This window comes from Taudactylus pleione, unplaced genomic scaffold (genome assembly GCF_031769625.1).
Source record: "Taudactylus pleione unplaced genomic scaffold, aTauple2 ptg001508l, whole genome shotgun sequence".
NCBI classification, from domain to species: domain Eukaryota; kingdom Metazoa; phylum Chordata; class Amphibia; order Anura; family Myobatrachidae; genus Taudactylus; species Taudactylus pleione.
The window spans coordinates 467288-479977 of record NW_028285906.1 but is presented as its reverse complement, the minus strand read 5'-3'; the positions used below and the strand labels follow the sequence as shown (position 1 = coordinate 479977).

Here is a 12690-nt window from a genome sequence, read left to right as displayed (position 1 = left end):
GTGCTCTAGAGAAAGTAAGTAGACAAAACTTTCTGGAAGATTTGGAGATTACAAAAAAAGAAAAAAGTGATTTCTTTTGTCAAGTAACATGGATACAATTATTCTTGCAAATAAAAGGTATATTATCTGCAGTGGTAGCTAGGAGGGCACTACTTCTGCATTCATAGGGGCAGATTCTGAGTTGCGTTCAAGGGATGCAAATACACTTATTTTGTTTGCATGCAGGCTAAATACTGGCTGCTTTTACATGTACAGATGTATCCTCTTATACTGTGGCTTCAGTCGCGCGTAATAACGCTTTCGGCACGCCAGGTCCTGCGCGACTTGACCACATGTAGCTTATTTTCTGCTCAAAATGTGAGTCTTATTCACATAAATAAAACAACTGGAAGCGACAAAACTGCATTGCTAGAGTATACCGAGTACACTGGGGTGTGCGACAGTCGTACATCTGTGTGAGACGTAGTCCGTGACTTTGTACGTGTGTAATACCAATTTCACTGCATCTGCGTCACCACTCAGGCAAAATTTTAAGAAAAGTAAAGTCTGCTACTCGTCATCGGCGTAAAGACGGTCAGTGTATGAGGACACATCTCTGCTTTATGTTTACAAAGCAATTTAGATGTGACATCACAGTGATCGCGCTGAGCGGAAAAAAATGTGGGTCCCAGGGACCCCTCACTTTAAAAAATTGGGGTCCTACTCCACATTTTCTGGGTCCCATCACAAGTTTTGCTTTTAAAACTACCCATATGCTATGAGATCACCCCACATACATTAAACACATAGGTAACTATGGGAATTCAGGAACCAAACACCAGGCAATATTGTTGTCCATGCTAATGGAATAATCTGCAGCAGTCATTATAAAGCAAAGAAACTAGGGACAGTGAGCTTCCAAAATATAAGTACATTTTTAAGCATACAAAACATTTTCACAGACAGAATGACTTAAATTCATACAGCATAGCCTTCAAATCCATGCCAGTAGCCAAGGTTTTCTACATATATTACTTTTAAAGAAACCTTTACATCCCTCACAGGTGAGAACCCCATAATTTGAGGTATCTCTTCCGCATCCCCTTAATGTCATCATTGGGATCTCCCCAGACCCCGGGCCGCTGAGAGGTGGGGGCAGCAGATACTCTTTACCTGGGCCCGCCAAGGACCACGATCCTGCAGCCTCTCTCCCCAGTGGAACACACCACACTGAGAATGTAATAAAAGGGTAAGTGAATTGCTGTGGGAACAGAGACTGATCATCAGGGTGAGTGCAAAATGCATGAAGTAAGTGTGACTAATAATATGTTTTATGTGTGTAGCATGCGTCAGTGGTATCTGTGCCATAACTATGTGTGTGGCGGGCTGTATGATTGGGGGCTACTGCCCCTACGATGTGTCGTGTGTGTGGGGATCCTACATGTCCTGTGGGGTATTAGATGGCTCTGGGAGAAGAGGACACTGTGTAACCTAAATTAAGAGTAGGCGAGGCCCCGGGGGGGGGGGGGGGGGTTGCAGTTACCTGCTGAAGCCCATTTCTGCTCCCCAGTGCTCCGCCTGGAGTACGGCCAATGGAAGCAGAGTGCTGTAGCCCCTACTAACATGTGACACCTGACTGGTCTGTATCACAAAGGTCTCATCGGCGTCCTGAGTGCGGCCGACAGGAGTGGAGAGCAAAGGGCGGAGAGCCGCGGCCCCTAATGTGACACCCGGGATTAGTGTATCACCGAGGTCTCAGGCGGCGTTCTGAGAGCGGCCATCGGGAGTGGAGAGGACGGAGAGCCAGGGCCACTCCTACCTTGTCATACCCGAGAGGAGGGAAGCATGGAGGTATCAGGTGGGGAGACGCTGCCGCCGGGCTGATTGGTTAGGGAGATGCTGACAGCACGTCCTCCAGGACCCGGACACTTTTAAAATCTGAGTCCCTCTCTGCCTGTAGCGTATTTTGCGAACACTGACATCATACACAATTGCTGAAGTCTCGCCGAATAGCCCCCTCTCAGCGTGCCAGGTTCTGTGCGTCTCAGCCAAGCCCTTTCGGCTCAAAATGTGCATCTTATTCGCATAAATAACACAACTGGGAGAGACAGAGCTACAGTGCTAGTTTGCACTGATCAATTTGATGTGAGAGAATTGCATTATCATCTGTGTGTGACTGAGCCTGAGTCTGTATACAAAGTGCAGCAGCCGTGGCTTTTTCTGTCACCAAGGTCCGGTGTGCTTTTTCTGAGACTTCGTACCGGTTTAAAACGCATTCCTGCGCGTTTAGAAGTAGCAGCCCATCGTCTACAATACAATACACCTCTCAGAGCAGCTCAATAGCGCCTGGCAGCTCGTGCCGTATGGTGAATAGTCGCTAGGTGTGCCAGGACACTTCTGCAGGACATGCAGCTCTGAAATCTAAAGCTTAGAGAAATGGAGTGTATACACAGTACTGTACACTAATATTATGTATGGCTATAGAAGTCGCCTTCTATTTTTTATCTCATGGATTAGTATATGTTGGAAAAGAATAACTGGTAGCAGCTCACTAATCAGAGAGATGTAGGCTCTCTGCACATCAAATTAGCTCAAGGCAAAAATGGAAGATAAGTGGCGTTGTGGTATTCTGTATAAATAAACCAATCACTCCGTGAGAAAGCAGATATAATACGCCAATATTCTGTGTGCGACTGCGGGTGTATTTGCGCAATGCTACGTTATAGTGTCACAGCTGCTGACACTACAACGTAGCATTTTGCATGCACATGTACCCACAGTCGCACACAGAATATACGCATGCCACATTTTAATCAGAAGAAGTGGCGTGTGCGTCCTTTTCACATCACTGTGAGAATAAGACACATTTGAAGGGAAAAAGTCGCACCAAACGACGCGCGGCACCACAGAGTGAGGACACAGCATGGCGCGACTAGAAGGGCTGTTAAACGCGCAAGGAGGCTAGATGTACAGTGCATCCGGAAAGTATTCACAGCGCTTCACTTTTTCCACATTTTGTTATGTTACAGCATTATTCCAAAATGGAATAAATTCAGTTTTGTCCTCAAAATTCTACACACAATATCCCATAATGACAACGTGTAAAGTTTTGAGATTTTTGCAAATTAAAAAAAAAAAAAAAAACACAACTAAGAATCGCATGTACATAAGTATTCACACCCTTTGCTCAATACTTTGTTGATGCACCTTTGGCAGCAATTACAGCCTCATGTCTTTTTGAATATGATGCCACAAGCTTAGCACACCTATCTTTGGGCAGTTTCGCCCATTCCTCTTTGCAGTACCTCTCAAGCTCCATCAGGTTGGATCGGAAGTGTAGGTGCGCAGCCATTTTCAGATCTCTCCAGAGATGTTCAATTGGATTCAAGTCTGGGCTCTGGCTGGGCCACTCAAGGACATTCACAGAGTTGTCCTGAAGCCACTCCTTTGATATCTTGGCTGTGTGCTTAGGGTCGTTGTTCTGCTGAAAGATGAACAGTCGCCCCAGTCTGAGGTCAAGAGCGCTCTGGAGCAGGTTTTCATCCAGGATGTCTCTGTACATTGCTGCATTCATCTTTCCCTCTATCCTGACTAGTCGCCCAGTTCCTCCTGCTGAAAAACATCCCCACAGCAAAATGCTGCCACCACCATGTTTCACTGTAGGGATGGTATTGATCTGGTGATGAGCTTTGCCTGGATTCCTCCAAACATAACGTCTGGCATTCACGGCAAAGAGTTCAATCTTTGTCTCATCAGACCAGAGAATTTTGTTTCTCATGGTCTGAGAGTCCTTCAGGTTCATTTTGGCAAACTCCAGACAGGCTGCCATGTGCTTTTTACGAAGGAGTCGCTTCCGTCTGGCCACCCTACCATACAGGCCTGATTGGTGGATTGCTGCAGAGATGGTTGTCCTTCTGGAAGGTTCTCCTTTCTCCACAGAGGAATGCTGTAGCTCTGACAGAGTGACCATCGGGTTCCTGGTCACCTCCCTGATTAGGGCCCTTCTCCCACGATCGCTCAGTTAAGACGGCTGGTCAACTCTAGGAAGAGTCCTGGTGGTTCCGAATTTCTTCCATTTACGGATGATGGAGGCCACTGTGCTCATTGGGACCTTCAAAGCAGCAGATATTTTTCTGTACCCTTCCCCAGATTTGTGCTTCAAGACAATCCTGTCTCGGAGGTCTATAGAGAATTCCTTGGACTTCATGCTTGGTTTGTGCTCTGACATGCATTGTCAAGTGTGGGACCTTATATAGACAGGTGTATGCCTTTCAAAATCATGTCCAATCAACTGAATTTACCACAGGTGGACTCCAATTAAGCTGTAGGAACATCTCAAGGATGATCAGTGGAAACAGGATGCACCTGAGCTCAATTTTGAGCTTCATGGCAAAGGCTGTGAATGCTTATGTACATGTGCTTTCTTAATTAATTTTTTTTTATTCAATTTGCAAAAATCTCAAAAAAACTGTTTAAACGTCATTATGCGGTATTGTGTGTAGAATTTTGCGAACAAAAATGAATTTATCCCATTTTAGGATAAGGCTGTAAAATTACAAATATGTGGAAAAAGTGAAACGCTGTGAATACTTTCCGGATTCACTGTATGTGGACACTTTTGTAGCCTTCATAAACAGACAAGGAAGACCCAAAAGCAGGCAAATAATGATAGAGATCCCTCCCTGCCAAAAGCAAACAATTCCAGTAGACATACTGTACATACAGTTTATTTCCTAAGCTACCTACACACTATACAATTATCGGGGCGATTTGCGAATAATCGGGTGATCGTCCTCATTTATTGTATACAATGTTTCACCGATAAAATGGTTAGAAAACATCCACTAACGCATTCCTTCCAATATCACCTCTGTTGGTCAAGACCGAAAATCACAATTTCCATATTTCCTATGTTTTTTCCTGATTAACTCATCACCCTTGTGGGCGGACAGATGCAAATTCACCAGGTATTTAATTTAAATTGTATAGTGTGTAGTAGATATCGTGACCATGATTTTGCCAGAAAAGAAAACAAAAATTGTCCCAATTATCAGTATGATCATCATAAAAAAAAATTGCATAGTGCGTACCTAGCTTTAGTCATACAAGGGAAGACATCCCTACTCTAAGAGATGAACATGCACATACACAGATTATATAGACTATATCTAAAAAGAGAGATTACTTTCTGATGTCAGACCTCCTGCATGATTTCTGACACTCGCTGCATTTCATAAACACTGGTGTGCGAACGGATCATCAATTCTCATATTTCCCAGCAACCTGTACTGTAGTTCATTATAATTAATTGTATGAATTTAACCCCTTTGTAGCTGAGGCTTCTCTCCCCACTGTGCAGATTGTAGTTTTCGGTTTTTCAGGCTGGTCACAATCCAACATCAATATCAGCAATTTGTTTATGAAATACGCAAACAAATTAAACCTTATTTTGAGAAGACTTTTGAATTTCACAAAATACCATTTATTTGCTTATACTTCCCATCACGGGAAAGAGAATCTACCTAAACTGTTTTATTCATTTTTTAATTGCAAGAAAGTAAACTAAAAGCAAACGTGTGTGGAATATTTTTTCATTCATGTTTTGGCTTCAGTCTAATATTTTAAAACAACAATAAGCACTTTTCTGTACATTGTTTTTTATAGTAAAATCTAAGATTGAAAATGATAATGCATATCTCAATAAGAATGCCTCTGAGTCTATTGAAGACAGGATGGGGGAGATCTGGGCATTATAACCCCTTTATGTCTGGCTTATTGTCTGGTGTTCATGAAGGCAATTCAAAGGAAGGTGCAAGTATGGGGGAGATCAAGCACTTTTAGCACAACTCATGCCCTGCCTCTTCTAGTGTTCCTGTAGTGTAGGGTGTTATTGTCGTGTGATCAAATGAGGGGAAACAGAGTGTCCAGGTACCAGGATGGGGGAGATAAAGCACATTTAATTCACTATTAAGTGATAAGTAAGTGCAATGCGCTTGTGGTGTAAAGCAGCTCAATGTTGTATGTAATTATAAGAATAGGAAAGAGCGCTATGTGAATCAGTTAAGCATAATAAACATATAAAACGTAACATTGATGTTTATAGTCTTATGTGACTAATTAGGAGGAAGGTCAGAGCCCGGTCCGGGTGGTGGTCCGCCTGTGCCCGTGCTAACTGTCCCTACCTTACCGCCGATCTTCTTTGGAATTGCCTCCGTCAGGGGTTTCCTTCTGCTTCTTTGGCGTGGACTTATTGAGGGCAGTCGGCTGTGCCGCGGCGCAAGTTAATGACATCAGGCGCCCGGCGCCGGATGTTGTACTCGGGCGCTGTCGGAATTCACTTGGCTGCTTCCTCCTTAACTTCTACGCGTTTCAGACCATCTAGGTCCTTAAGAAAGGTCCTTAAGAAAGGACCTAGATGGTCTGAAACGTGTAGAAGTTAAGGAGGAAGCAGCCAAGTGAATTCCGACAGCGCCCGAGTACAACATCCGGCGCCGGGCGCCTGACGTCATTAACTTGCGCTGCGGCACAGCCAACTGCCCACAACAAGTCCCCGCCAAAGAAGCAGAAGGAAACCCCTGACGGAGGCAATTCCAAAGAAGATCGGCGGTAAGGTAGGGACAGTTAGCACGGGCACAGGCGGACCACCACCCGGACCGGGCTCTGACCTTCCTCCTAATTAGTCACATAAGACTATAAACATCAATGTTACGTTTTATATGTTTATTATGCTTAACTGATTCACATAGCGCTCTTTCCTATTCTTACATTTAATTCACTACCCCATCCCCCAGCATATATTTTTCTGTTGTAAAGGGATGAGCACCAGCATAATGATGACATGATTGCCTACTGGCAGTAACTACAGGTTGAAGAACTGAAAGTAGAATTTTGACTGCTTTGTACTCCTTCAGCTCTGAAGACAAGTGGCACTCATCCTGCGTACTTCTGGGCTATATGCGGATTCCCAGTCGTCCTTAACACTGAAGGGTTAAAGTTGTTCATATCACCAACGGAGCCAAACATTTACAGATATTTGAAAAGTACATACCATGCAAATTGTAACATGATCGCCCACTTTCACGCTGTTCTTTTCCAACACTATTTCAAGTATCTTCACTCTGCATAAGAGCCAAGAGAAGGCCAGAAGTATTTCCCTGCTGCCCTCTTCACCACTATGGGGGAGAGCATAGAAAGCCGATCTGCCGTAGCCTTGGGTCTGCAGCACACACTTTACATACTGAACTTTATTAGCTGTAAAACAAACACAGTGCCCTTAGCATCACATCTACATATTTGTAAACATTATTTATTTCCCACATTTCATATTTAGTAATGTTTGTGGTCCTGAAACTTAATTTCTGTTCATTTTTTTTTTTTCTCTGCCTTTTAGAAGCACAAATCAGACAACTCTGTTTCCCCCAGCACCATTCCATGTATAAAATACTGACTTTTGGAAACTATACTGCAATTCAATTCAGCACAATGCTGAATAGCTCCGGGAGTGAGCTCCCGGAGATATTCAATTCAGCACGCTGTTAGGTCGGAGAATGCTGGTTCTCACGACTTAACCTTGGTGTTTAGTTGTGAGAGCCTGCATTCTCCGACTAAAGTGCCAGCCGCGATGCTGTTAAGGCCGCACTAAAACAGCAAACAGCGGCACGGACAGCACTTTTGTCAGATTTCTCCTCGCACCGCAGGGAGGGTGCGAGAAGAAATCCTTTAGTCAGACCAAACATCGCACTGAACTGAATAGCTCCATGGAGCTCCCTCCTGGGACTATTCATCATCGCTTTGAATTGAATCACAGCCAATAGATGACATACAATTCATTCTGAGGTTTGTTATGTGTGACTACGCACATTGCAGATAACTACAATAGGGTGCAAGCAAAAGTGTGCAAGGTTTTCTTGCTGTGTGGTATTGGTGTACGAGGATCCAACTGGACCTTGCTGCTAATCGAATCTCCCACTATGACTCATCCACCTCTGGATTGCATCAATAATGAAACAAAATGTTCTGCATGCAGATAGTACCAAAGATAGATCTAGTTTATACCGTGTTTCCCCAATAATAAGACACTGTTATATATTTTTTTTTTGGTCAAAAAAACACCATAGGGCTTATTTTCGGGGTAGGTCTTATTTTAATTAACATTGACAGCAGTGCCCCTTATGCAGGCCCCCTTTTAGAAGTGCCCCTTATGCAGGCCCCCCCCCCCCCCGTAGCAGTGTCCCTTACGCAGCCTCCCTTGTACGGTAGCAGTTCCGCTTATGCAGGCCCCCCTGTAGCAGTGTCCTTTATGCAGCCTCCCTTATTGCATTGCAAGCCCCCCTGTAATTGATCCCCCACCCACCAGTACAGTACGGTACTTACCTGACTCGACGCCGTCCGGGATGTCCCTCTCACTTGCGCGCTGACTGGATCTAACATGATCCAGCAGGTGTGGCCGCATAGGATCCTCAGCGTGCGGGTGACGTCATGACGTCATCCGCGCACTGCATGACTGGGAACGCTGGCCTATGAAGTGTTGCCAGCTCAAAATGGGATTTTGGTAGGTCTTATTTTCGGGGTAGGGCTTATTTTGGACCGGGTTACAAAAGTATGGGTAGGGCTTATTTTCGGGGTAGGTCTTATTATCAGGGAAACACGGTAGTGAAAAAAGCAGCCGCATAGAAACTCTTATGCATACACACTAGACGATGTGCTCACAATGCAATATCGTAAGCAATTTCCCTTGAACTCTCCCCTGCAGCTCCCAGGCTCTCCAGGACACAATATAGTGTTAAAACAAGGTGACCAATCTGACTAAAGATCTTGCACAAAATCTATCTATTGCACTAAATCGTGTATGACTTTGGCAGATCTTACCTGCAACAGGCAAGATCTGAAGATGCGATGTACGACCAACAGGTACGCACACATCATAATCGTGAGTGGACACTTATGATTTGGACATATTTTACCCAATTTGTCGTTCCCATGCGTCGAAATTGGGCAAATCGTGTAAAATCGTCTAGTGTGTAGGCACCTTTAGGAGATTCAATTAAAAGTGAGGTTCAGTCGCAAACTTGCACGATGTGTGGCTTCGCGAATTGCAGGTAATTACAGGTGGGAATACCTCGCTAGGTTTTTCTCGCATCTATGTAATGTGAGTAAACCAAGCAAGCTTATCCTACTAGTGAACTCCGGTTGAACTTCCAACTGAATTTCATAACAATCATGTAATAAGCTTCAACGGAATTACTTCTTTCAATTTTATTATGCACTGTATGTTATGTCCTCTTAAAAGCACTTGATTTTATTATATAGAATATCCTTAACATTAGCTTTTTTATTTTCATCTTTACTATAGTACTTTTTGAGACATCTTTGTTTTTTTCTCCTCTACAGAGTATTTCTATTGGAGTGTGTGGCCTGTGTATTCCCTCTGTGCCTTTTACCTTTCTTCTCTATTGCTATACATCTTTAGTTGTGGATAATGTTGATGTCCAGGAATGTCAGTGTTGTCATCATAACATGGCATGTGATGAGCAAGTATAGGAAAAAAACAGAAGTGTTTGGAGACTGTAAATATATCTGCCCCCATGTCCCCAGTTATACAACACTTATCCAATTAGGTGCGAATTGCAAGTTTGTTTCTTGAAACTCAGAGACTTCGCACTAATGCGCGCTCCTGAGAACTCGCGGTACTCACAGCGGGGGTGCGAATTGACTGCCAAATGAGATGTGAGAAGTGCATAAAAAAGTGGGAAGACCATCCTGGACCCCCAAGATTGATTTCGTTACTAGGACCATATAGAAGGCTGGTTTTTAAATGTTGTCAAATGGCTGATTTGTGCTTTTTTTAGAAAAAAAAATAAAAATTCAAAAAAATTATAAAAAGCAAACTTTTTTTGTTTTATCTCAAATAAATTAAACGAAAATGCAAAAAAAAAAAAAGTAGGAAAATAGGCGATTTTGGGGTACTTTAAGGGTACCTTGAAAAATTGTAAAAACAAAAACACACAAAATTTTTTTTTTCCCCAATTAAAAAAATATTGTAATTACATTTTGGGGGCCTAAACTAACGAAAAAGTAGATTTTGGGGTAATTTGAGGAACTTTTTTACCCCCCAAAATTACATGTAATTATTGGACTAATTAAGCTAATTGGAGACTTCCAAATGCCTACTTAGTAATTAGGGGGGTTGTCCAAAGGGTTCAGCACAGTGTCCCGTCATTTTAACCTTAAAATAAAGATTTATCGCTTCCATCTCTCACCCTTAGGGAGTTGCGAATGGAAAAATGCTAATTCAGTCTCACTGGTTCATTGAGATTGCAAATTCGCTGTGCGAATTAGAAGGGAAAATAGCAACTCGCAATCCGCACCAAATTGGATTGACCCCTTAGATATCAAAGTATTGTCAGATTTTAGCCTCAACCAGCAATAACTTCTCTCCATGGCAGAATTGTTGAGAATTTGCCAGCAATATTCTTTTCTATGTATAGCCACTCGGCCTTGCAAGATGGCCTCCTTCTGTCTGCTGACAGAAAAGGATATTTCAATGAGGACATTGTACTTTGCTCCTTTCAATGGGCAGGCTGCCACACCTCAGCATCAGGGACAACTGTACAAGCAACTTTACCTCTGCTCAATGCATTTTGGATCACTTATCAAATTAATCTATGCAGTCGTGTGAGGCGGTTTGTTGCATTTGTTTGCGACCAAGACACATTTTTGGGAGAAAAAGACGGGACCTGCGTGCAGAGAAGATCTGTTTGGTGCGACTGCAGTAATAGTATATATGAGGACACATCTGTACTACAGTAGAAACCGTACAGCTACTGTTTTAATTTTCTACTGTTCCTTTATTTTTGGGGCAAAAGACGCTCGGAGCAAGCCTACTTGCACATGACCTGGCGGCTATCTCGCGCCGTATGGTGTATTGAGGATAGGTGTATGAAGACATCTATAATTACAAACAAATTATAATTCATGGGGTAAAACATACCAGTTATATTCTTATCAGGAGCTGAAGTTGATAAATGTTCTTCGCCTGGATAGATTTGCTTTAAAAAGCAGTACAGTAGTTTCCAAAAGTCGAGGGTCTAAGAAAGAAAAATATTATATACATATATAAATGTCCTAGAATAGACGACACTCACCAATGTGATACATCAAGACACACAGATATCAGCAAAAGCAACAGCTCTTGGAGCCATTTTAAGACAGTAACATATTCCTAGAAAGAAAAAAGTTCCGCTTTTTCAGCAGGACAATGATCCCAAGCATGAGGCCAAAGCAATTCTGACGTAGCTGAACAAACAGGAGAATTCTATATAATGACCAAGTCAGTGTCTAGGTCTCAATCCAGCTGAGAATCTGTGACACTATTTGAAAATTGCAGTCCGTAAATGTCATCCAGCCATCCTTAACAACCTGGGGCAAATATTCAATTAATGGGCAAAAAGTCTCTACCAAATCTGGCAGAAATTTACCCCATGCTGTTAATGCAGTAAAAGGTGGTGCCACCAATTATTAGCCTGCAGGGGTTGAATATTTATGCAAGCAACATTTCAGGTTTTTGTTTTTTTGTAAATAAAAATCTGCAAATAATGAATTAAGAGTTTGAACATTTACTTGAAAAGCCTTCTGTTTCGCAATATAAATACTGTCTGGAACAATCTGTGCAAGTGTCATTTATAATACAGATATGTGTTGATTGGTGTTTTTGGGGTGTTGAATACTTCTGAGATAGATAGACAGATGGCAATTCAATTAAATGTGAGGTGAATAGCACTGGGAACTTGGGGCCTGATTCAGACCCGCTCGCAAGCGCTGAGCGCTCGCAAGTGAGTCGATGTTGGCCAAGTGCGCATGCGCACGACGGAGGCGGCTCCGTCGTGTGCATGCGCGAGACCCGAATAACGACGGCCAAGCCGTCACTATGGGTCTTGCACCAAAGGGGGCGTGCTGTCGATGGTGAGTGCCGGGGGCGTGGCTGCCCAGACGGAGGCGTTCCCATAGGAACGCCTACCTTCTGGGGCCGGCCCCACTGACATCACTAGTGATGTCAGTGGGAGCGCTTTTGCTCTGATAGAACCAAAATCACTCCAGGGCTTGCGGCAACGAGACCCTACCGCAAGGGTCTCGTCGCAAGCCCGACTGTCGCGATGGTCTTGACCATCGCGTCCATCATTTTGGCAGCTCGCTATAGCTGTGGGTGGTCACCCACAGCTATGCGAGCGGCCAGGAGGTCGCTCTTAAATTCAGAGGGACGGCCCTGATTCAGAGCGAGAGCTCTGTCAGAGCGTCCGGCTCTGAATCAGGGCCTTGGTCCCAGAGCTTTTCAATTCACTGTGCTGTTTAGTCAGACTATAACAACTTAAATTAGAGAATGAGTGAGAACCGGCATTTTCCGACTAAAGTGCTGGCCACGAGACCGTTAGTGTAGCGCTAAGCCGCCAAAGAGCCTCGTGGCTGGCACTTTAGTCAGATTTCTGCTCGCAGAGAAATCCTTTAGTCGGGCTAACAGCATGCTGAATTGAATAGCTCCAGGAACTCCTTCCCGGCGCTATCAAGAGCGCGCTTAATTGAGTCGCCCCCAAAGATAGATTACCTGCCTAACCAGCTTTTCTTTCAGACAAGCAATGATATTTTTCCAATACCAACACATGGACATTGGCAGTAGACAGCAGTACTGGGAAGTGGTGGATGAACTGTGGAAGATTA

The 12690-nt window shown here is 43.6% G+C and overlaps 1 protein-coding gene across 1 annotated transcript in view; it reads right to left on the bottom strand.

The window, feature by feature from the left end:
• LOC148442444 (tubulin epsilon and delta complex protein 1-like) overlaps window positions 1-12690 on the bottom strand; it is a 100882-nt gene that overhangs the window by 78662 nt on the left and 9530 nt on the right. The window contains exons 2-3 of the mRNA XM_088463931.1: window positions 10970-11066; window positions 7028-7230 (exon numbers count right to left, since the gene is read on the bottom strand). Coding sequence (XP_088320057.1) covers window positions 7028-7230; window positions 10970-11066 — 300 coding nt within the window. The remainder of the gene's footprint in view (window positions 1-7027; window positions 7231-10969; window positions 11067-12690) is intronic.